General features: G+C 57.8%; 2 protein-coding genes across 16 annotated transcripts in view; both read right to left on the bottom strand.

Annotated features, from left to right (window-relative positions):
* Positions 1-4,349, bottom strand: part of LZTR1 (leucine zipper like transcription regulator 1) — a 17,753-nt gene extending 13,404 nt beyond the window's left edge. For 3 of the 5 annotated variants that reach the window (XM_033234045.1, XM_033234047.1, XM_033234046.1), the window contains exons 1-2: positions 3,140-4,349; positions 2,620-2,682 (exon numbers count right to left, since the gene is read on the bottom strand). In XM_033234045.1, the coding sequence (XP_033089936.1) occupies positions 2,620-2,682; positions 3,140-3,339 (263 nt within the window). In that variant the 5' untranslated portion in view covers positions 3,340-4,349. Of the gene's footprint in view, positions 1-2,586; positions 2,683-3,139 lie in introns of all 5 variants that reach the window. The other 2 variants (XM_033234049.1, XM_033234048.1) reach the window with 2 other exon arrangements.
* On the bottom strand, positions 4,350-21,386 carry AIFM3 (apoptosis inducing factor mitochondria associated 3). 11 transcript variants are annotated; one of them, XM_033234054.1, is made up of 22 exons: positions 21,268-21,340; positions 19,155-19,955; positions 18,482-18,652; positions 12,761-12,974; positions 12,411-12,520; positions 12,106-12,215; positions 11,982-12,026; positions 11,669-11,765; positions 11,474-11,586; positions 10,526-10,612; positions 9,375-9,466; positions 9,143-9,273; positions 8,916-9,031; positions 8,740-8,811; positions 8,584-8,647; positions 7,908-7,984; positions 7,680-7,797; positions 6,336-6,434; positions 6,003-6,078; positions 5,581-5,685; positions 4,941-4,961; positions 4,458-4,717 (listed from the first exon to the last, which is right to left on the bottom strand). In XM_033234054.1, the coding sequence occupies exons 3-22, from the start codon at positions 18,510-18,512 to the stop codon at positions 4,678-4,680; spliced, it is 1,818 nt and encodes a 605-aa protein (XP_033089945.1). In that variant the 5' UTR covers positions 18,513-18,652; positions 19,155-19,955; positions 21,268-21,340; the 3' UTR covers positions 4,458-4,677. The 11 variants fall into 11 exon arrangements, with proteins under 11 accessions (XP_033089949.1, XP_033089952.1, XP_033089953.1 ...); XM_033234058.1 differs by lacking the exon at positions 19,155-19,955 and having other exon boundaries at positions 4,350-4,717; positions 21,268-21,386; XM_033234062.1 differs by lacking the exon at positions 21,268-21,340 and having other exon boundaries at positions 4,353-4,717; positions 6,024-6,078; positions 19,155-21,249.

The raw sequence follows: 21,386 nt of genomic DNA, 5'->3' as shown, positions 1-21,386 counted from the left end.
GCAACCAGCTGATGCCCAAGAGTGGTGACCACAAAGGAGGCTCCCCAACTGACATGGGCAACAGGGCTGCCACACAGGCAGCCACCAGCCAACCTGGGGTCAGGACCAAAGCATGAATGTGGCCACCAGGAGCCCAACCAGCAGGCACGAAATGGCCCAAAGTCCAGAGTCACCCTCACACCTTACCCTAGCCTCCAGAACCCCTATTCACATGTCCCAATCCCCTTCTGCTGAGGCTGTACCCCACAATGCATGCACTTGCCCATGCTTCAGGGGAGGCCCTTTGCTTCTCTCTGATCTTCCTGCCACTGCTTTAAAAAAAAAAAAAATAGAGTCAATGCGCTGGGCTCAGTGGCTCGTGCCTGTAATCCCAGCACTTTGGGAGGCCGAGGCGGACAGATCACTTGAGGTCAGGAGTTCGAGACCAACCTGGCCAACATGTTGAAACCCCATCTCTACTAAAAATACAAAAAATTAGCCTGGCGTGGTGGCGGGCACCTGTAATCCCAGCTACTCGGGAGGCTGTGGCAGACTCGCTTGAACCCAGGAGGCGGAGCTTGCAGTGAGCCAAGATGGCGCCACTGCACTCCAGCCTGGTGACAGAGCAAGACTCCATCTCAAAAAAAAAAAAAAAAAAGAAATGAAGTCTTGCTTTCCTGCCTAGGCTCATCTTGAATGCCTAGCCTCAAGTGATCTTCCTACCTCAGCCTCCCAAAGTGCTGGGATTACAGGTGTGAGCTACCACACCTGGCCCTTGCCATTTCTTTATTGCAAAAGTCAATGTAATAATCATGTTAAAGATACAATTAAATAGAAAACAAATTCACTGGTCATTGCACCACCTAATACAACCAGCTGGCATATTACTACCCAGCCCTTGGGAAGAAGGGCAAACTGACAGGAGCCCAGCACCCCTCACGCCCAGCCTGTGCTGGGTGCCCCCTGCACCGTCTTAGTCTGCACCAGCGGGTGCATCTGTGAAATGGATGTGCATCTCACATCCATTTCACAGATGGCGACAAAGCCTAGTGGTTCAAAGGCTGTGTCTGAGGCCATGCAGCCAGGAAGCCAGGAGCCTAGAAGCTGGTGGTGACTGTGATATCGCCCCTCCCTCCCTCCCTCACTTGCCCCACGTGCTGCAGGAGGCCATCTTTCTTTGTACTCAGTCTTTATAAAGTTAAGACTAGAGTGAGACAAATTTGTATCCTATTTCTTTGTCACACTGAAGCAAAAATGTTTCTGCTTATTGCTACACAGTTGTCACACAAACTACCTGTTAGGGACACTCTTGAGGATGAAGGTCCCCCATTTCCCACCTGCTGCCTTGTACTGGACACCAAAGCCTTTTCTGGTTTGGAGGGTTCTCATTAAGGCTCCAGTAAACGCCTGTGGGTAGGCATCTCTTCTTTATTTCATTCCTTCATCTGACAAACATTTATTGAGTTTTCTTTTACAATGGTAAAAGGAGCACAGGCCCTGCCTTGACTGAACAGATGGATAATAACCAACATCTGTGTGCCTCAGGAACAAATGAAGATGGTAAGAGGGATGGAGGGGAAGTAATGGTCTCCAGTTGTTCCAGATGACCAAGGAAGGCCTCAGTCACAAAAAGCATCAGAAGAGGGGCAGGAAGGTAGGAGGAGAGAATGGGCAGTGCAAGGGCCTGAGCAAGGGGGCACTTGGTACAATCCAAACATAGCAAGGCAGCCGGTGCAGCCCCAGTGCAGTGAGAGACTGAGGGCAGAGAAGCAGCAGATTCTCATGAAGACTTGGGCTTTTACTCAGAGAGGCAGGGAGGCATCACAGGAGGATGAGCCAAGGAGGAACACACTCTGACTTGCATATGTAAATAGGCCCCACTGGCTACTCCTGGGGAAAGAGAGTGGGAGGAAGGCAGGCTTGAAGCCAGGGGACCATGCCCAAGGAGGCTTTTTTGCCCAGTCTGCAGATCCTGGTGGGGTTCAGACTACCCCACCATCCTCAAGCCAGCCCCCCGGGAGGCCTGCAGGACCAAGGCTGCAGAGCCAGTAAGAGGCCAGCTCTTCCAGGGCTTCATGCCAGGTCCTGGGGCTGAGAGGCAGGAATATGACAACTGGTCATGTGCAAATACTCCACCCTCTGCATAAGGAAACCAGCCACAACTTAACTGGAGACAGTTTATGTGAAAGGAGGTGTGCCCACCAACAAAACATCACGTTGTTGCCTGAATGTTTGCAGCAATGTGGGAAAACCCTCACAAAAAGTGAAAAATGTATGAAATAAATAAAACTGTGTCCTCCATACCGGATGAGGCCCAGGGAAAGAAAAGTGCCTGGCAGGGCTGGCTGCAAGGGTGGTTGTGTTTCTTTCAAGGCTGCGTCTACTCAGAAGAGGGACATTTCCACATACTGAGCACGTGCCACCCACTGGAAGCTGTGCTGAGGACCATGAGTGCAGGATCTCATTTAATCCTCACCACGACCAGGGAGGTGAGTGCAAGGAATCTCACAGATGGGGAAACTGAAGCTTAGAGGCACTAGCTAACATCTGAAAGGACAGTAATGGAGCTGGACAGGCCCAGTCCCTGACCACAGTACTTCTCCCTACCTGGTCCAAACACTGATGCTCAGACTCACTCACCCATTGTCTCCACCAAATACATAAATGGCATCTTTATAGGCCACTACTGTGTGCTTGCTGCGCCTGGAAAGAAAGGAGTGGAGGGCGGTAAGGACAGGACCCTCCTGGGGGACACCCAAGGAATGGGACTAAGCAGGAGAGCTGCCACAGACGTTAGATATCACCTCTCAACTGCTAAGATCGATCATCTTCTAAGATAACACCAATCACCCTGCAAGTGAGGACCCCTGACACGGCTCCAGGACTTTCTGGACTCCTCACCCCACGTCAGAGCACCTGGGACCCCAGCCCAATATCCACAAACACAACTTAGTTCTAGTATTCTGTCCCAGGTCATCGGGCTCTGGGACTCCCTCGGACCCCCTCTCCCCTGCCCTGAACAGCGTCCTGTACAGCACCATCCACCTCATTACCAGATCCTACCCCAGGACACCACGCATCGGCCTCGCCCCTGGACCCCGCCCTGGGACTCTCGCAGATCGCCCTTCCTGTCCTCAGGACCCCATGAAGCCCACCGTACCGGGCACCCACGAACTCGTCGCAGGGCGGGAGGCGCCGCCAGCGATGCACTGTTTCGAAGGGCCCGAAGTTGAGTGTCAGGTACTCGACACTGTCCGAGCAGCTGTGATCGAAGTCCACGCTTGGGGCTACCTTGGACCGCGCGCCGCCTGCCAGGGCCCCGGGCCCAATCTGGCCCCCGGTGCTGCCCGGTCCAGCCATCCCGGGTCCACGCCGGATCGGCCGCGCTGTCCGCAGAACTTGAGGCCACCGCCCCGGGCCGCCTGGAGGAACCACATTTCCCGGCGAGCCCTGCGCTGACAGCTCGGCACTTCCGGCCAGCGCCGCGCTTGCGCCCTTCCGCTCTTCCTGACAAGCCTAGCGCTTGCCAAGACACCGCGGGCGAGCGCTGGGTCCAGTTGGGGACGGCGCAGCAAGCGTGGGACTCTCTGGGGGGCGTTTCAGGCTATGTACTGGCGCCGGGTTGTCCCTTCCAGTGAATGCGGTGTCTCGTCCCTAACCCCGTCGCGACTGCTCTTCCCGGCGCCTCCCAGGCCCACGCAGCCCCAAGACCCGCGGCTGGCCTGCAGTTCCCGGCATGCCCTATGTCTGCGCGTGGCTCCGGCCTGGATCGTCTGCTGCTGCCAGGACTCCACAAGGAGGGTTCCGGGCTCGCAGCGACCTCTGCAGGCGCTCAACGCTCCCTTTCCTGCTAGCGCCCCCAGCCCTGACTCCCTACATCTCCCCTCTCTCCTTGGCGTTCTTACTGACTGAGAGGCAGCCCGGCGATGAGCCTCTAGATTCTCATTTCTACTTAGCAGGGCCTCAGCTGCGTCACCTCCGACATTGGGATTGAGAATGCCCCAGCTATGAAAAGCATGGGGTCTGTCTCAGGACACAACTCCCACAACCCTAAATGGGCAAATGCCCCCAAAGTGTCAAGCATGAGCCACCTCTGAAGGAGCATTTACTATCTTAAGACTTTTGGGCTTGTCCCTTCTACCTGGAATACCCTTCCTTCAAAATTCAGAGCCAAAAGCAAAAAGCGTTCGCTGATCGCAGAGAGGGAGAGGGATGTGGGAGGGCGTGGGGCGCAGAATTAGTTGCTACCTCCTTTGGGAGTTCACAGGCCAAATTTCCTTGGTGTGGCACCTAGCATTCTATGATTGTGCCTGTTTCCCTGTGGTCTGGCCCTGTGCCTATCGGCCCAATTACACTGGGAGTCATACAGGTCTGCAAGTTTGTGCGTTTTAATTTTACGGCAATGTCTACATGTTGCAGGGTTCTTCAGGGGACCAGTCCCAATAGAGGGAGAAGAGGCAGGGCCTGTCCTGCTTCCAGTGCCAGCTGTCAGTGGCAGTAGAGGCCTTGAGGGTTGAGCATCTTCTGGATCCAGCAGAGGCCTCCCAGGAGGGGAGCCAGGTGGCTGAAGGCAAGCACTGGGAGGGCTCAGGTTCTGCCCTGGGGGATCCTGGGACTGGAGATTGGCACCTGCCCCCAAGGCTTGGCCTCTGACCCTGGTGCCCCCCCTTTGCCTGCCCAAGTCTACTGCATGTGAGCTCAGGATCCTTTCCCTGTAAGCCAAGACATGTCGCCAGTCCTGCAGGAATGAGGGGAGGAGGGGTCATGACAGAAGAAAACAGGCTCTCCACTCTGGGCACCCTGAACAGCTGGCCCTTGAGGACAGCAGGGGGTCTGTTCTGTGCCAGACCCTAGTGCCCAGCAGGGAGGTGTACTTGGACAGATGGAGATAGACCATTGGGTGGAGGGTCTGGGCTGACATGGGAAAGGCTCAGAACAGTCAACATGAAGGACACACGTACTTGCTGTGCAGCACAAACAGCCTTCACGAAGGCAAGAGAGAAACAGAAGGCCAAGAAGAGAGCATGTCATTTATCATGTCCCCTTCTGGTCCTCCATTGTTTCCAGCCTGGAGCCTGCCCCTGTCTCATAGCCCCCCAGTGGCCTCCAGGCTGTCCTCAGTCCCTGGGAGCTCTCTCCCAGCGGGTGAATCTCATTGACACCACACCAGGATAAGGGAACTGGCTGGTGTTGAGTGAAACCTAGAACCACCCCCACCATCTCTGTGGAGGGCATACCCAGGGCATCAGTAGCTGCATTTTCCACGAGCTTCTGCCAGGCTCAGCACAACCATGTCCAGTTAGGTGTCCCAGGCCTGGTGATTGACCATGCATTGGGCCCTGACCCCTCCCCACAGCACTGGCCTTGCCTGCGGACACACATCCCTATTCCTTCCATCCACCGTGAACACATAACCAGCCTGCTCCCAAACCATGATCCTTGCCCCACACCTCCCTGTAGTCCTGGAAGCCTCCGGTGATGCAAACCAAGAGTGAGGGGCAAGGCCCTGGAGGGTTGTGGGGGCGACTGGCTGTCATGGGCACCTTAGCCAGTCCTCCAGGGAACTACTCCCGCCCCCAGGCTTCCCACACCCACACTCACTCCACCTCCCGCTTCCGGATGGCACGGCCTGAGGCCAGAACCTCAGCGACCTTGGACACAATGGGATCGTAGTTCATGCTGGCCACGGCGATCACCTCGTCGCCTCTGCAGGGAGAGGATGGCCAAGCCTGAGGACTGCCAGGCAGCAGCCCCTTTTTGAAGACCCTGATGCACTGCTGTCATTCTGGGGCCCAGGGAAGGACCTACCCCAGGGGAACAGGAATGTCCTGAGCACCCAGCCCTCCCTGCTTCGCACATCGGGGCTTGACCATGCACAAGCTTCAGGCTTTCCTAAGGAAGCTCCAGCACTCCTCAGCGGGGCTCAGGGCTGGGCTCTTGTTCTGGGATTTTGCCTGAGATGAATCCCCCTTCCCGACTGAGCTCCCGCTGCTTCGAGCCAAGCTGCACCCCGATGCTCTCACTTAGTGTAAAAAGCCACAAACTTCAGCTCCTCCAGATCCCCCTGGATGATGACGTCGTCGAAGCCTTCTCCGTAGCCTGTGGGCCGGGCAGGTGGGTGGCACCCACGTGAGCCGGGGGAGGGAACGAGACGTCACAGGATCCCCTCCTAACCCCGCCCAGGCCCTGCTCCATACGTCCTTTTAGGTAGTTCCTAGCCTCGCCGCCAGCGAGTTCTTACCGGCCGCTTCCTAGTGCAGTCACAGCTCTTCCCGTAGGCGCCCCGCCCCGCCCCAGACCCAAGCCCCGCCCCTAAACGCCCTTGACCCCGCCCCCACCCGAGGCCCCGGGGTTACCCGCGTAGCGCAGGCTCTTGCCAAACATGGCGGTCCAGAGGTAGGGCACGGTGCTCATCTCCGCTTCCTGCGCCAACATGTTCTGGGCTGCCACGCGCCCTGCAGGACCCAGGGCCGTGAGAACCCTGACTCTCGCCCTTACCACTCCCACACTGCCTGCTCCTGATGCCGTTGGGACCCCTGACACGTGTGGCTACTCTTCCTGGTCTCCCCAGAGGTCAAGAGACATCATTGTTCAGACCACCGCTCACTTGCACCTGCAGCTAACTGGTGCAGGGGAACACCTGACTCCAAGCTCGCCACTTGATTGTTTCCTGGGAGAATTTGAATACAGTGCCCTGCCTCTGGAAGGTCTGCTTCTTGGGGTTGGGCTGTGCACACAGACACCTAATCAGACATAACAGGTCTGAAGAGGGAGGAAAATGGGCCATAAGTACGCAGGGAAGCACAGATGACAGCCACACACAAGGCTCCGAAAAGACCAGTATGGATGGCTCCCCAGTTCCTATGAGGCCCCAGTAGACCCCTGTAGTTGGATGTACTTCAAAGTCCCCTAAACTCTCCCAGTTAAATCCTAATTATACTTGGCTGATCAGTAGCCTTGGTTACTTACAACTTACAACTTTAGACTTTGGACTTGAATAGAAATTGGTACCAGGAGTGGGGTCTCAAGCAGCAGACCCTCAGGTGTAAAGGCAGAGGGAAGGGGAAATGGGTGCAGAGAGGTCCCTTGTCACAGGCTGGGGGTCTGGCAGTCCTCTCTCTGAGGCAGTGAGGCAACTAACGTGATGGCACCTGTAGCTTAGGGGCCCAGACCAGATGTGCACAGTGGATGAGGCTTGGGGGACTTGGTGGCCAGCAAACAGCAGGAGGGGAAAGCTATTCCTCAGAAAGCACAGTGCCTCCACTGAGCCCAGGTCTCTGGGCTTAGATGGCACCTCAGGGACCTGCATGAGGCTGAACTGAGTTCACAGAGATACTTGAGTGGCCCAAGGGAAACAGAGGCACAAAGTAGGAAGGTGATCCAATAAATCCCTCCCTCCCTCCCCAGGGTAAGTGCACAGGTTGATCAGGAATTCTGCAGAATATAGGTCCTTGAGGACAAAAAAGGGAGAGACTACCAGAAGGAAAACTGAGATTGAGGAGCTGTGGCTGGCTCAATGGGGTGTTGCTCTCTGTGTTGGCTGGATTGCCGGGATGAGGCTGGCCAGAGAATCCACATCAGAGCTTTGATGCCTAACACAGTGTCTAAGACCCAAGGTCAGCAACTGAGGCATGGGCATGGGGACACTGAGACCCTGGGACTCCCTCCCACCCCTCCATGTGCCTCGGGACTGGCCATACCCTGAGCATGAGCCATCTGCCAATGTGGAATGTTCACTTTCCGGTTGTTCCTCCAGGCAAGGGGGAAGGTGACGGCGTCACCAGCTGCGAACACACCTGGGACATTGGTCTGCATCATCTGTAGAGAGAGGGCCCAGGGCTCCATGGGTGTGACGGGGCCCTGACCTGAACCTCCTGCCACTCCCAGCCCAGCACCGGGCCCTCCCCACCCAGTGCCATCCACCCCACCTTGTTGACAGGGATGAAGCCTCGGGAATCCAGACCGATGCCGCTCTGCCTCAGGAAGCCTGTAGCGGCCACTGCACCTAACAGGACGGAGGCCTGTGTCCACTCCCCTGTCCCTCCCTTCTGCACCGTCACTCTCCACACCCCACATCCTGTGTTTGATGTGACATCCCCAGACTGATCTTCCAGGGGCTGCCACCTGAGGCCTTCATGCACCCTGGCCCCCACTAACTGGGCTTCACAGATCTGGTGCCTCCTGCAAGACCTCAGGTATCACCTTCTCCAAGTGCTCCATGAGGCCCTTAAGTGGAGGGACGGCATGCCACACCTCCTCAGCCCCTGCAGGCACTACCACCTCCCATCTTGGCCCCTACCCAAATTAGCACCTCAGCTGGAGCAAGAGCCAGTTCAGGGCTTGTCTATGTCAACTCTCGCAGGGCATGGAGATGAGTGTTACTGGGCAGTGGGCACTGGGAGCATCCTCTGTGCCAGGCCTGGGCTGAGCCCCGTACACACCTTCCTCAACAGCTCCGTAAAGTGGGGGTGGTTGGCGGTCCCCGTTTGACAGATGTGGTGGAAACTGAGGCTCTGGGAGGGGAAGGGACTAGCCCAAGGTCACATGTGAGCGTGTGCAGACAGCTGTGCTGGTTTGCGCCTGCCTGCCCACACACCAACTCACCAATGCCCACCACGCAGACGTCAGCCCGCACAACCTTGCTGCTCTTCAGCACAACCTCCTTCAGCTGTGGGGAGTGGGTGGGTGAACAGGTGGGTCAGCTCCTGGGCTCAGGGGACAGAGGACAGAAAGCAGCAGGGAGAAGGGAGAAGGGCCCACCTTTCCCTCCTGGCCCCGCAGCTCTGACACCTCAGTCTGCATGTAGAACTTCACCCGGTTGTTCTCAAACATCTGTCAGGACAAGTGAGCAGGTGGACAGTGGATGAGAGTCCAGCCAGGGGCCAGGCTGGGCCCCACGGCTTCAAGGTGCTGGGTGCGTGCTGGAGTGGGCTCACCTTCATGAGGGCACGACCCACGCGCTCCCCCAGGAACCTCCTGAAAGGCGTCTCCTCCAGCTCCACCACAGACACGGAGTGGGCCTTCTCCGTCAGGTAAGCGGCCACCTCCATCCCTGGTCGTGGGCAGGGGTGGCAGGCTGGCACCTGCACCTTCCTTGACCAGAACTTCCCTGGGACTGGCCATGACGACCTGATCACCATCCCCACCACCCACTACCTCTCACCCAGGAAGCCGGCTCCCACGATGACCACATTGCGGCCTCGGGCCAGCCTCACCACACGATTGGCATCCTCTGGCGTCCGGATGGTGAACACGTTCTCCATTTCTTTGCCTTTGCAGCTCAGAGTCCTGGGGCTGAGACATGGCAGTGTCAGTGAGGGCCTCCTGGCAGCCCCAGCCCCGTCCAGGCCAGTGTCCTGCCTGGTGTCCCATGGGTAAAAAGGAGACCCTCCCACCTGCTCCCTGGCGCCAGCAGCAGCTTGCTGTACTCCAGCTTGAAGCCATCCTTGAACACGACCTTCTTGTTTCTCACATCCACTGTGACCACCTGCAACCCCCGCCAGGCAGAGCATGAGCTTGAGCATGGGGCTTGGCCTCGCCGCCCACTCCCGGGTCCTGCAGTACATTCACAGCCCAGCCACAGCCTCTGAGAAGCTCCCATTAGAACAGATCCTGCCACCCGGACTTTGTTCTTTTTTTTTTTTTTTTTTTGAGACGGAGTCTCGCTCTGTCACCCAGGCTTGAGTGCAGTGGCCGGATCTCAGCTCACTGCAAGCTCCGCCTCCTGGGTTTACGCCATTCTCCTGCCTCAGCCTCCCGAGTAGCTGGGACTACAGGCGCCCGCCACCTCGCCTGGCTAGCTTTTTGTATTTTTTAGTAGAGACGGGGTTTCACCGTGTTAGCCAGGATGGTCTCGATCTCCTGACCTCGTGATCCACCCGTCTCGGCCTCCCAAAGTGCTGGGATTACAGGCTTGAGCCACTGCGCCCGGCCGGACTTTGTTCTTTTTTTTTTTTTTTTTTTTTTTGAGACGGAGTCTCGCTCTGTCGCCAGGGCTGGAGTGCAGTGGCTGGATCTCAGCTCACTGCAAGCTCCGCCTCCCGGGTTCACGCCATTCTCCTGCCTCAGCCTCCCGAGTAGCTGGGACTACAGGCACCCGCCACCTCGCCCGGCTAGTTTTTTGTATTTTTTTAGTAGAGACGGGGTTTCACAGTGTTAGCCAGGATGGTCTCGATCTCCTGACCTCGTGATCCGCCCGTCTCGGCCTCCCAAAGTGCTGGGATTACAGGCTTGAGCCACCGCGCCCGGCCGGACTTTGTTCTTTAAGCTTCAGACATCACCTTCCCTCTCTCCTTACCCTCCCAAGTCCCACCAGTCTCTCCTATTCAGCCCTGATTGTTCATCTCCGCACACCCTGGGGCTGTGTGTGTGCCCATGACCTGTCGGGAAAAAGCTCCTTGCTGTCTCCCAAGCCTGGAGCACCTCCCAGGTGCCTGGGCAGTGGGGCCAGGAAGGGAGAGCACCAAGACCCCACCCCAGGGGCCCACACAACCTCATGTTCCCACCCTCCCTCCTCGGGGCCTGTTTCCCACCCTTGACCCTGTACCTGAGCCTCCGTGAGCACCTCGATGCCATAGGCTCGGAAAAACTCCTTGGGCCTCAGGGCCAGCTGCTCAGGCTGTGTGTCCAGGGACTGCAGGGGCGAGCCAGCTTGAGAGGAGCCAGTTTACAGCAGAAGACACTGGGGCCCAGGGAAGGTAGGGCCAGCCCCAGTGACACAGGGGCTGCAGGACAGAACTCAGCAAACCCAGATCTGGCCAGGCGCAGTGACTCATGCCTGTAACCCCAATACTTTGGGAGGCTGAGACCGGAGGATCGCTTGAACCCAGGAGTTCAAGACCAGCCTGGGCAACATGACAAAACCTCATTTCTACAAAAAGTACAAAATATTAGCCAGGCATGGTGGTGCACGCCTGTAGTCCTAGCTACCGGGAGGCTGAGGTGGGAAGATCATTTGAGCCTGGGAGGTGGAGGTCAATGCTGCAGTGAGCCATGAGACAGGCACTGCGCTCCAGCCTGAGTGACAGAGCAAGACCCTGTCTCAGAAAAGCCAGGTGCAGTGGCTCACACCTATAATCCTAGCACCTTGGGAAGCTGAGATGGGTGGATGGGCTGAGCTCAGGAGTTCAAGACTGGTCTGGGCAACATGGTGAAACCCCATCTCTACTAAAAATACAAAAAATTAGCCAGGTGTGGTGGTGGTACACACCTTTAATCCCAGCTACTCAGAAGGCTGAAGCACGAGAACCACTTGAACCCAGGAGATGGAAGTTGCAGTGAGCCAAGAACGCACCACTGCACTCCAGCCTGGGTGACAGAATGAGACCCTGTCTCCAAACAACAAGGAATCTAGACCTTTTGGGGGTACCACGGACAGGCCTGGCATAAGCAGAGAGGGCAGCCGGCCAGATCTCCAAGGGGTGACAAGCAAGGCTTGAAGTGGGCTTAACTGGGACTCAGAGGGATAGGGTCCCACTTGCCCCACCCCCCCTACCTTGCTGAGCTTGGGACGGTCATAGGGAAGGTGCCGGTCTAGCGTGCACAGAACGATCCGGTCGGAGAAGCCCTCCTGCCGCAGTGTCTCTGCACACACCAGGCCAGCTGCACCTGAGGGGAGGGGCCCGTGGGCCGGGGACCACTTCTCACCAATCCCATCTCCCACCCTGCCCCTCATGACCCCACTACCAACCTGCGCCCACAATGAGCACATTGGTGCTACTGCTGTACCCAGCACTTGGGGAGATACACTTGGCCATCACCTTGGTCCTTCGCTGCAGCTGTAGAGCCTGTGGGTGCCAGGAGGGTGGAGGCTCATTGCCATCATCCTGGCAGGCAGGTCCTGGCACTCCAGTCCAGCTTCATCCCTACTGCAACCCCTCACTCTGGCTCAAGTGACATGGGCCAAGCTCCTCTCACCACAGGGCCTTTGCACATGCCATTCTCTGGGCCAAGATGCCCTCCCGGCTCCTCCCTTCTGCCTGAGCCCAGAGCTACCCCCTCACCTGCTTGCTGGCCCGGACGTACACCTTCTCCTTCTCAATCTTCACCTGCAAGGGCTGCATTCCTCAGGACCAGCCCCGAACCCCACACCCCCAGGTTCCCACCCCACCACACTCCTGGCCCCACCTGGAACTTGTGCAGACTATCCAGGCCGGGGAAGTCCTCCAGGTCCCCAGTGCTGACGTTGAAGCAGGCACCGTGCCAGGGGCAGCGCACCCGACCACGGGACAGAACGCCTGGGAAGGGGAGGTGCTAGGCTGGGGCCACCAGCAGGGGTTGCTTCCCAAGGATCTCAGTGCCCTGGCAACTGCGGGCCCCTCCCCAAAGCCTGGGAGACTTCACTAATAGATGAAGATCCTGGGGTCTGGGGAGGAGTCAAGCTGGCATGGGGCCTGGAAGGTCCCCCTCACACCTCCCACCTGACAGCTCACCTTTCACCAGGGGTGCGCCGTAATGCGGACACTTATGGCCCAGGGCGTGGAACTCCCCATTGTCCTTCACCAGCAACACCTTCCCCCAGCCCAGCTCCACTTCCCGCATCCTGGGGAATCGCAGCACTCAGAGGTCAGGCCAGACACCAGGCACAACCTCCTGGCAGCTCCTCCCAGTGTCCAGCCTTCTGGGGAGCAGGCCCAGACCGGTAGAAGCCACAAAGGCAGTGACCAGGGCAGCAGCTGGTCATAGCCCCTTCAGGCCAACCCCGACCCCCGGCTACGACCTGTACCTCACCCTCCCACCTTGGGACCCCTGATCACCCCTCCCAGGCAGGCCCAGAACCCACTGGCCATTCTCGAGGTCCTTGACGTGGCAGACAGCAGCCTCCACACAATCCTGAGGGCTGGGGTAAGGGTGAGGGGTGGGCAGGCGCTCCTCTGTGTGGAAGTGGCGGGCCGTGCCGTTGCCCTGGTAGGCCCGGGGGCTGCCCTTCCCACTGGCTGACAGCTCCTCCTTGCCTCGTTCCTTCTCAGGCAGCACCACCTCGATCTTGAGCTCCACTGTGGGCAAGTCAGCGCCTTGAGCCCTCTACCTCAGCCCACTTCCTCCCCCATCCATCAAGCTGGGTGCAGAGGCCAGCTCCTCGGGGTGCCGGGAGGCTCCGCCCGGCCTGGTAACCTCCTCAGAATGCCCTCTGCACCACCAGCAAAGAGCCTTAAACCTGGCACAAAGCAGAGGAGGGGCATGTATGGGTAGGGGTACACCCGAGTCTGCTTGAATTCATTCTGCGTGTCTCTTTTTTCTTTTTTCCTTTTTTTTTTTTTTTTTTTTTTTTTTTTTTTTTTTTTTGAGACAGGGTCTCACTCTGGCACCCAGGCTGTAGTGCAGTCATGCAAACTCGGTTCACTGCAGCCTCCGCCTCCTGGGTTCAAGCAATACTCCCATCTCAGCCTCCCCAGTAGCTGGGACTATATGTGCACACCACCAGGCCAGGCTACTTTTTGTATTTTTTGGTAGAGACAGGGTTTTGCCATGTTGGCCAGGCTGGTCTCAAACTCCTGACAAGTGATCTGCCCACCTCAGCCTCCCAAAGTGCTAGGATTACAGGCGTGAGCCACTGTGCCCCACCTCCTTTTTCAATGACAGTATTAGTGAGGGGGGCACAGAGCTGAGTTCCTTCGACCCTGCAACTCTCCTGGCTGCAGAAACCTCTGTGGCAGAAAGAACGCTGAGGCCCTCAAGTCCTGCATCTTCCGACGGACAATGACGATGTCTCTGACAGCTCAGGGACACATTTAGGGTATGACTCAAGTGCACACAGGAATTCAAAAGTGGTAGCAGCTCAGTTCCCAGCCAGTGAATCTGAGTGACAGGAAGTTAAGGGTTCATTGTTCTAGTCTTACAACTTTCCCGTATATTTGAATTGTTTTCAAAAATTAAAAAAAATCAGGAGGCTGAGGCACGAGAATGGCGTAAACCCGGGAAGCAGAGCTTGCAGTGAGCTGAGATCTGGCCACTGCACTCCAGCCTGGGCGACAGAGCTATATTCCGTCTCAAAAAAATAAAAATAAAAATAAATGTACACAGCATAATTCACAGCATAATTTCAACTTCTTTTTTTTTTTTTTTTTTTGAGATGGAGTTCCCTCTTGTTGCCCAGGCTGGAGTGCAATGGCGCAATCTTGGCTCACTGCAACCTCCGTCTCCCAGGTTCAAGCGAGCGGCTGGGATTACAGGCATGCACCACCACTCCCGACTAATTGTATTTTTAGTAGAGACGGGGCTCCATGTTGGTCAGGCTGGTCTTGAACTCCTGACCTCAGGTGATCCACCGGCCTCAGCCTCCCAAAATGCTGGGATTACAGGCGTGGGCCACCACACCCGGCCCAATTTCAACTTCTCAAAATAGCTTTTCTCACCAATTTGAGAACCCCTCACTGACCAGGTGCTGGGTTTTCAGTGTCCTCGTGTGCCCCGGGGGTGAACCCCAGCATGTGAAGGCATGTGGACAGCACAGCCCCCCGACAGCCTCCTACAGAGCCCACTTCCCCAGCATGCCCACGGGGCCAGCTCTAGCGGGGAGTGAGCCAGAGATTGCCATTTTCTTCTTTATACTGTTCCACATTTTCCAAATTCCCTGTGATGTGCCTGGGATATTTTTCTAATTAGAAGGGAACAATAAACAGAATTTTTAGCAGCAATAATCCAGCCTCCCAGGCTGCTGCGGCAGGGAGGAAGCTGAGTGATGGACAGCCCCTAGCACAGCATGGGCCAATGCTGGAGCAGAAGTACCTCTCTCACTTCCCAAGGCACCAGCGCCTCTGGGTTTTACCTCTCATCCCCTCCACCTCAGACCCGACACTCCAGAAACCAAGAACCCAGACAGGCTGCCGAGATGCACCTCCAGGCCTTCATCTGAGCTGTCCCCTGGGCTGGGGCTGCCATCTGCCATCCTTCCTGTCTACCCAGACAAGGCTCAGGAGTTGCCTCTCCTGGCTGCCCAGTCCCTGCATATCCGTCATCTCATGCTCTGCTAAATCCTCCACCCTGGCCAGGCCTCCTCCCCAGTCCCAAGTCCCAGCCCTCAGCTCAGGCCCAGGCATAGCAGGAGACAGGGGCAAAGGTCAGTTCCTTGACCTCAGCCCAGCAGGGAAGGTGCAGAGCACAGAGCCACACTGAGGCCATCGTATCAGGTGGGGGGTTATGGGTGGGGCTTTCATTCCATTTTCTATACTTTATGTAATGGTGTTATAATGTTTTTGGAAGACTTAAAAAGAGAAATACTTTGGACTTAGCTGACATCAGCTCTAGAAGCTGTGGGAGCTCACAAATAGCCTGGCAGGGGGGCCAGATAACGCCAAGCCAGGCTGCTCTCATCCTCCACCTCCTCCCAGAAGGCTCCAAGCCCGCTCACTGATGCGGTCTAAAAAAAGCCATTAAGTCAGGGGCCCTTTGGAAAGGTGGAGGGGAGGGGCGTCTCTGCTCACCCACAAAACCAGATCAGCCCCAGATCCGTGACTTCTGGCTGCCCATAAGACCCGCCTTAGCCCTTTTGGGCCTTAAGATGCCTTTATTACAAAATGGAGAGAAGGCCAGGTGCGGTGGCTCATGCCTGTAATCCCAACACTTTGGGAGGCCAAGGCAGGAGGATCGCTTGAGTCCAGGGGTTCAAGACCAGCCTGGGAAAGAAGATGAGACACAGCCTCTACAAAAAATTTAAAAATTTGCCTGTTGGCCAGGAATGATGGTTCACGCCTGTAATCCCAGCACTTTGAGGCCGAGGCAGGTGGATCACTTGAGGTCAGGAGTTCGAGACCAGCCTGGCCAACATGGCAAAACCCAGTCTCTACTAAAAATATAAAAATTAGCCAGGCATGGTGGCATGCACTTATAATCCCAGCTACTTGAGAGCCTGAGGCAAGAGAATTGCTTGAACCTGGGAGGTGGAGGTTGCAGTGAGCCGAGATCGTGCCATTGCACTCCAGCTTGGGCAAGGGAGTGAGATTCTCTCTCTCTCTCAAAAAATCAATCAATCAATCAATCAATCAACCAATAAAAATAAAATTGCCAGTCGTGGTGGTGCAGGCCTGTAGCCCCTGCTTCTCAGGAGGCTAAGGTGGGAAGATCACTTGAGCCCAGGAGTTCTAGGCTGCTGCAAGCTATGATTATGCGACTTTACTCCAACCTGGGCAACAGAATGAGACCCTATCTCAAAAAATGAAAATAGGTCGGGCGCGGTGGCTCAAGCCTGTAATCCCAGCACTTTGGGAGGCCGAGACGGGCGGATCACGAGGTCAGGAGATCGAGACCATCCTGGCTAACATGGTGAAACCCCGTCTCTACTAAAAAATACAAAAAACTAGCCGGGCGAGGTGGCGGGCGCCTGTAGTCCCAGCTACTCGGGAGGCTGAGGCAGGAGAATGGCGGTAAACCCGGGAGGCGGAGCTTGCAGTGAGCCGAGATCCGGCCACTGCACTCCAGCCCGGGCGACAGAGCGAGACTCCGTCTCAAAAAAAAAAAAAAAATGAAAATAAAACAGAGAGAACAGCAAATGCCTACCTCGTTGGTGATAGTGGATGCTGAAGGAAATAATGTATGTAACCCAGAATAGAAGCTCAATAGATGGAGTTGGGCAGCAGTGTTTTACCAGTTAGCTCTGAGCCTCCTAGCAGCCATGGTGAGGATGGAAAGCCTTTAGGTAGCAGTTATGGCCTAATAAAAGGCGGGTGAATAGATGCTAAGAGAGCTGCACTTCCTCCTAGCTCTGAGCTAGATGAGGGACTGGCCTGATATCTTCTTATCAAGAACTCAGACAGGACATGCAGGAGCACAGAGGGAACCCAAGAAGCAGGTGCTGATACACATGGAGCCACAGAATCGAGTGGGGCAAGATAGAAAGTGAGGGATTTGCACAGAGGTCTTCTGCTTGCTCTAGTCTCTTTGTGGCCCCTTAAGACCCCAGCAGAACCCTCATGCCCCAAAAGCTGTAACTCCCATATCTGGAAATTCCCTGAGCCTCATGCCTGACCTGCCCAGCATGGGAACCTGGGGCCTGAGCCTCTGGCTACAGGCCTACAGGGGAGGCCTGGCAGCACAGAGCCCAGCTCAGAGAAGGGATAACAAATAATATTCCACAAGTGTTTCTTGTGTGCCAGGCCCCCATGCTAGGCACAACAGCCCCACTTTACAATGAGGATGCAGAGGCTCAGAGAGGTGAAATCACCTGCCGAAGGCCTCACAGCCAGGAAAGGGCAGGGCTGGATTTGCCTAAATTCTTAGCCCTGCCTTTGGTGAGAGTGGCCACCCCCCATACTGGGCCCCAGGTCCCAGGCAGGCCAGCCCTTTGGGGTCCTTTAAAAGAACCTGCAGGTGGCATCTTCTGCCAGGGCCTCCTGCCAGCCCAGCAGTGCCACAGACGCCTGGTATGAGGCCAGCTGGCATCATCCCACCCACTTCTAGGGGGAGACAATGGACATCATTTGCCCAAGGCACATTTTGAGGCAGGGAGGGATCCAGCCCAGGCCTGGGTGTCCACAGCACAGGAGTTGGGGGAGGAAGAGTGGCTTCCTGGAGCAGAGGCAGGTGGGTCCCTCTGTCTGGTGAGTCACTACAGCTCTCCTCCCTCCCCTAAGTTCTCCCTTAGACCCAGGAAAGGGAGAAAAGGCTCACAAGTTCCAAGGTAACGGAGCCGATGGGTATCAGGTAAGGGGAGCTGGGGTAAGCTGGCTGGGGTGAGCTGGCTGGGGCAGGGTGGCCTGGCGGGGTGAGTGGAGCACTGGCTGGGCTCTTGAGGTCTCTCTAAGCCTCATTTCTCCATCTGTGACAAAGCTGCACACTCCTGCCTCCCTGGGTGTTGTGAGGAGAGAAGATGGAAAGTAGGGGGCCAGAGAGAGAGCTCTGCAGACATGAGTCTTTAGTGGAAAAAAGACCCAGGCCTCTCCCAGCACCCCATGACACTATCACTTCTGGCCAGAGTAGCTCAGGCTAGGTTGGGTGGTGATTTCCTGTATAAATGGGGAAGTGTGCCCAGAAAGACCAAGAAAGCAGCCCGAGACCACACAGGGGATGAGGAGGCAAAGAGAGCCAGGATCTGCTCACTACACCCTCACAGCAACTCTAAGAGGTCAGGGTGGCCAGGCCCTCTCTTTTGCAGAGAGAAAAACAGAGGCTCAGAGGGGTAACTTGCATGCCCTAGGTCATAGAGTGGCTGAGGTTGTCTTCAGTCCCCCCACTTCCCTGGCCCTGGGGGCATAGCCCCTTCCCCAACCCTGCAACAGGAGGAACCTGCCTTTCCTTTTCCAAGAAGGGTCCTGCTGTTATTCCCACCACCAACACTCAAAGCCCCAAAGAAAAAGGGGCACCCACTGGAGCAGGGGCCAGCCGGGGAACTGCTCCAGGCCTCCTACCCCCTCCTGGCCGCAGCGTATTAACATTCCGAGCAGGCTCCTGCCTAGCCTGACCTACTTCAGAGGCTTGCCGAGTGCAGAGGGGGAGGGCGGGGGGGAAGAGGGGGGAGGAAGAGGTGGGGAGGGAGGAGGAAGGATGGAGGCAAGAAGACAGGAGGTACCTGGTTTAGGCTTGGAGAAACAGCCACCCATGGTGAGTGGCCTGAAGATGGCCGGCAGGCAGGAGCACAGATGGGGAGCTGTCGGAGGCCTAGGGCACCCGCCATGGGGCTGGACCCCCTGAAGGCCTTAGAGATGCTGGAGATGCCATCCTGCTGGAGCTGCTCTAGGACCTGCCGGGGAGACTGGGGCCGTCATGACCGGGGCGTGTGGGCAGAGGTAGAGACACAGAGAGACAGAGACAGTGGGAGCTTCAGAGAGTCTTACATTTGAGTTGGGAACCATGGCGTGTAGGTGAGCCTGATCCCAGAGCATGGGGCCCTGGAGGACACCTCCCCTTTGAAGCCCTCCGAGCTCAGCTCTCTCACTCCTCCAGTGGAGTTCCTCGCCCCAACCTCGGCCACCCTTGGTCCAGCCCTGCAGTTGCCTTGCCCAAGAAATCCTCCCTGATTTCTGCTGCCTCCTCATGCCCCCCTTCCCCTCTCCAAATCCCACAGCCTGAGAGTTCTTGGACCCTCCATTGTACCGGGAGACCACCATGCCTAAGCTCAAAGAGTGGGTCACCTTGGGCAAGCCAAAGCCCTCCTCATCCTTGGTCTTCTCCCTCCTACAATGAAGGTGTCATCAGGCTCCCCCTAGCCCAGCCCCACCCTGGCTAGTACTCTGGACACCCACCTCCTCTCAGGGCAGCCACTGCTCCATGTTCCAGGCCCAGCAGTGGACTGAGGCTGCTGGGCCTTGGAAGGCCAGGCAGGCAGGGCAGGGGTCCAGGAGGCGGCCCAGCCTCCACCCTCCTCCTAGCTCAAGCTGTGGCCAGGAGGGGCTGGGGGGTGGTGTGGGGCTGGGCCAGTCCACTGGTCCCCAGGGAAACCCAGCTCTGTGGTGAACAGAAGTGGGCGGCCAGCCCGGCCCTGATGGGGTTAGGGGAAAGAGAAGCTGGGCACATAGCCCTGCCACGCCTGTGCCCAGCAGCCATAAGCTCCCCCTACCCCCGACTCCAGCCCTTCACAAGTGCCCACTAGGCCTGTGGTGCTGGGGTCTTGCCCAACAGCAGATGGGGAAAGCAAGGGGCCAAGGTCCCATCAAGGTCAAGCAGCAGGGGTATCCCTGTGGCCTCCTACCCCACCCTCCCACCTTCATCAGTTTTAAGATGGGCAGGGGCCCAGAAAGCCCCCATATCACCCTAAGGCCCTGCAAGGTGCCCTGGGGGAGGGACACCTGCACAGCAGAGAGATCACTGTAGCCCAGGTGCCTTCCAGGCTACAGGGTGGGCCTTGCGGAAGATGCAGCCTACAGGTAGGACTTTGGAAGGCCCAGGGCACAGGCATAGCTGCCTTGTTTACAAATGACCTCCCCACAGTCCATCCCACTGTCATCCTCCAGTTTCCTCTGGAACTTCTTCCTGAAGTCTCACTTGAGGTGGGGCTGAGGCCCACCTGGTCTGGCCCAGATCCCAGAAGGGCTGTGGGTGGGTGCCTGAGAGCGAGGGGTGGAAACAAAAGGCCAGGTTGGAGAGAGACCATTGGTGCCTGGCCCCTGCGCCTGTCAGCCCTCGAGGTGCCCATTACAGGGGAGGAGCCAGTGACTCCCACAGCCACTGGGGCGTGCCTTGTCTCTTTCCCCCACTTGTCACCAAGGAAGGTCTGTAAAACTCAACTGCCACCTGCCCCACCTGCCCCCTCCCTGGGCACTAGGCAGCCCCTCCCTGGGTCCTGGCTTCAGCCCTGGCTCAGCCCTGCCCACTTCCTTCCTGGCTGACCTCAGGCCTCACCTGCTAGGCCACAGATCCCAGAAAAGGTCAGACCTGGTCTTGCCACTGGGGACCTGCCCAGGCTGCGCTGTCCCTTCCCAAGTACCCAGGGGCCTGAATCCCCCAGGGCCTGGGCCAGGAAGAAGACTGGGTGGGGCCCCTGTGCCTTCGGCCTACTGTGTACTAGATCGGCTTGGAGCCCAGTCACCCCACTCAAAGGCAAAGGTCCTTGCTAGGGGCAGGGCAGTAGGGGCCCCCCAGGTTTGTGCAGAATGCCAGAGTGCTGTTCCTTGCCCATTAGCTGCTCACTGCAGAAAAGTTCTAGCAGAGTCCAGTGCTAACTGGACTCTGCAGGAGTCTGTCTGTCCCAGGGACCCCAGGACCTGTGAAGCGGGACTGGATTACCCCCATCTCACTGAGCGGCCACTGCTCCACCTGACCCTCCCAGGGCTCCTGGCACCCGCCCCCTGTGCAGGCTGGGCAGGGTCCTCCCTCCACTCCTCCACCTCTGGCCCACCTGCCCCCGCTGCCTCATCCCAAGGGCTCCTGCCCAGATAGGGCTCCCAGTGGCTTCCAGGCGTCCTAGGGGTGGCATCTGATTCCAGTCCTGCCTTCGAGTGTGGGGGCTCCGCGCTCTCCCCTCCCCCACGGAGCTCAGGCGCAAGCCTCTGTCCACTCTCCCCGCCTCTGCACGTGCAGTTCCCTCTCTCCAGGAAGCCGGTGGCCCGTGCCAGCAGCCTCACCGGCTCCGTCCCGGTGCCCCGCCAGACCTTGCAGCCCGGGAAGGGGGACTGGCACACAGTGGGAACCCGCGGCGAGCAGGGAAGGGGCGGTTGTGGGACGAGAGAAGAACAAGGTGTGCTCCGACCCCCGGGCAGTGCCTCTGGCCACGCTTGCCGACCCCCAACCCCTAACGTGCCGGGCCCGGGTCCGAGACCTGCGAGCGCAAGCGCTGGCCCCCGGCGCCGGGGCGAAGAGGCGGGGCGGCGGGCGGGGACCGGGGTTCCGGGGACCGGGGTCCCCGGGGCGGGCGCTCACCTGGGCTCGGCGCGGGCCTGGACTCGGGAACCGCTTGGGGCCGCGGGCGCGGGGGGGCGGGGAGGCGCGGGCGGGGCGGGGCTGGCGCTGCGGCTGCACTGCGGCCGGGGAGCCCGCGG

The sequence above is a fragment of the Trachypithecus francoisi genome, unplaced genomic scaffold (genome assembly GCF_009764315.1).
Source record: "Trachypithecus francoisi isolate TF-2019V2 unplaced genomic scaffold, Tfra_2.0 Lachesis_group14, whole genome shotgun sequence".
NCBI classification, from domain to species: Eukaryota; Metazoa; Chordata; class Mammalia; order Primates; family Cercopithecidae; genus Trachypithecus; species Trachypithecus francoisi.
Note: the sequence above shows the minus strand (reverse complement) of the source record. Positions and strands in the feature narration are given on the sequence as shown.

Coding starts and splice junctions, on each gene's coding strand:
- AIFM3 (XM_033234058.1), bottom strand. CDS start 18,512: ATGGGTGGCTGTTTCTCCAAGCCTAAACCAG. Junction 11,587..11,668: donor TGTGCTCATTGTGGGCGCAG/GTTGGTAGTGGG, acceptor CCCTCCCCTCAG/GTGCAGCTGGCCTGGTGTGT. Junction 7,985..8,583: donor CGTCTGCGTGGTGGGCATTG/GTGAGTTGGTGT, acceptor CCGTCCTGTTAG/GTGCAGTGGCCGCTACAGGC.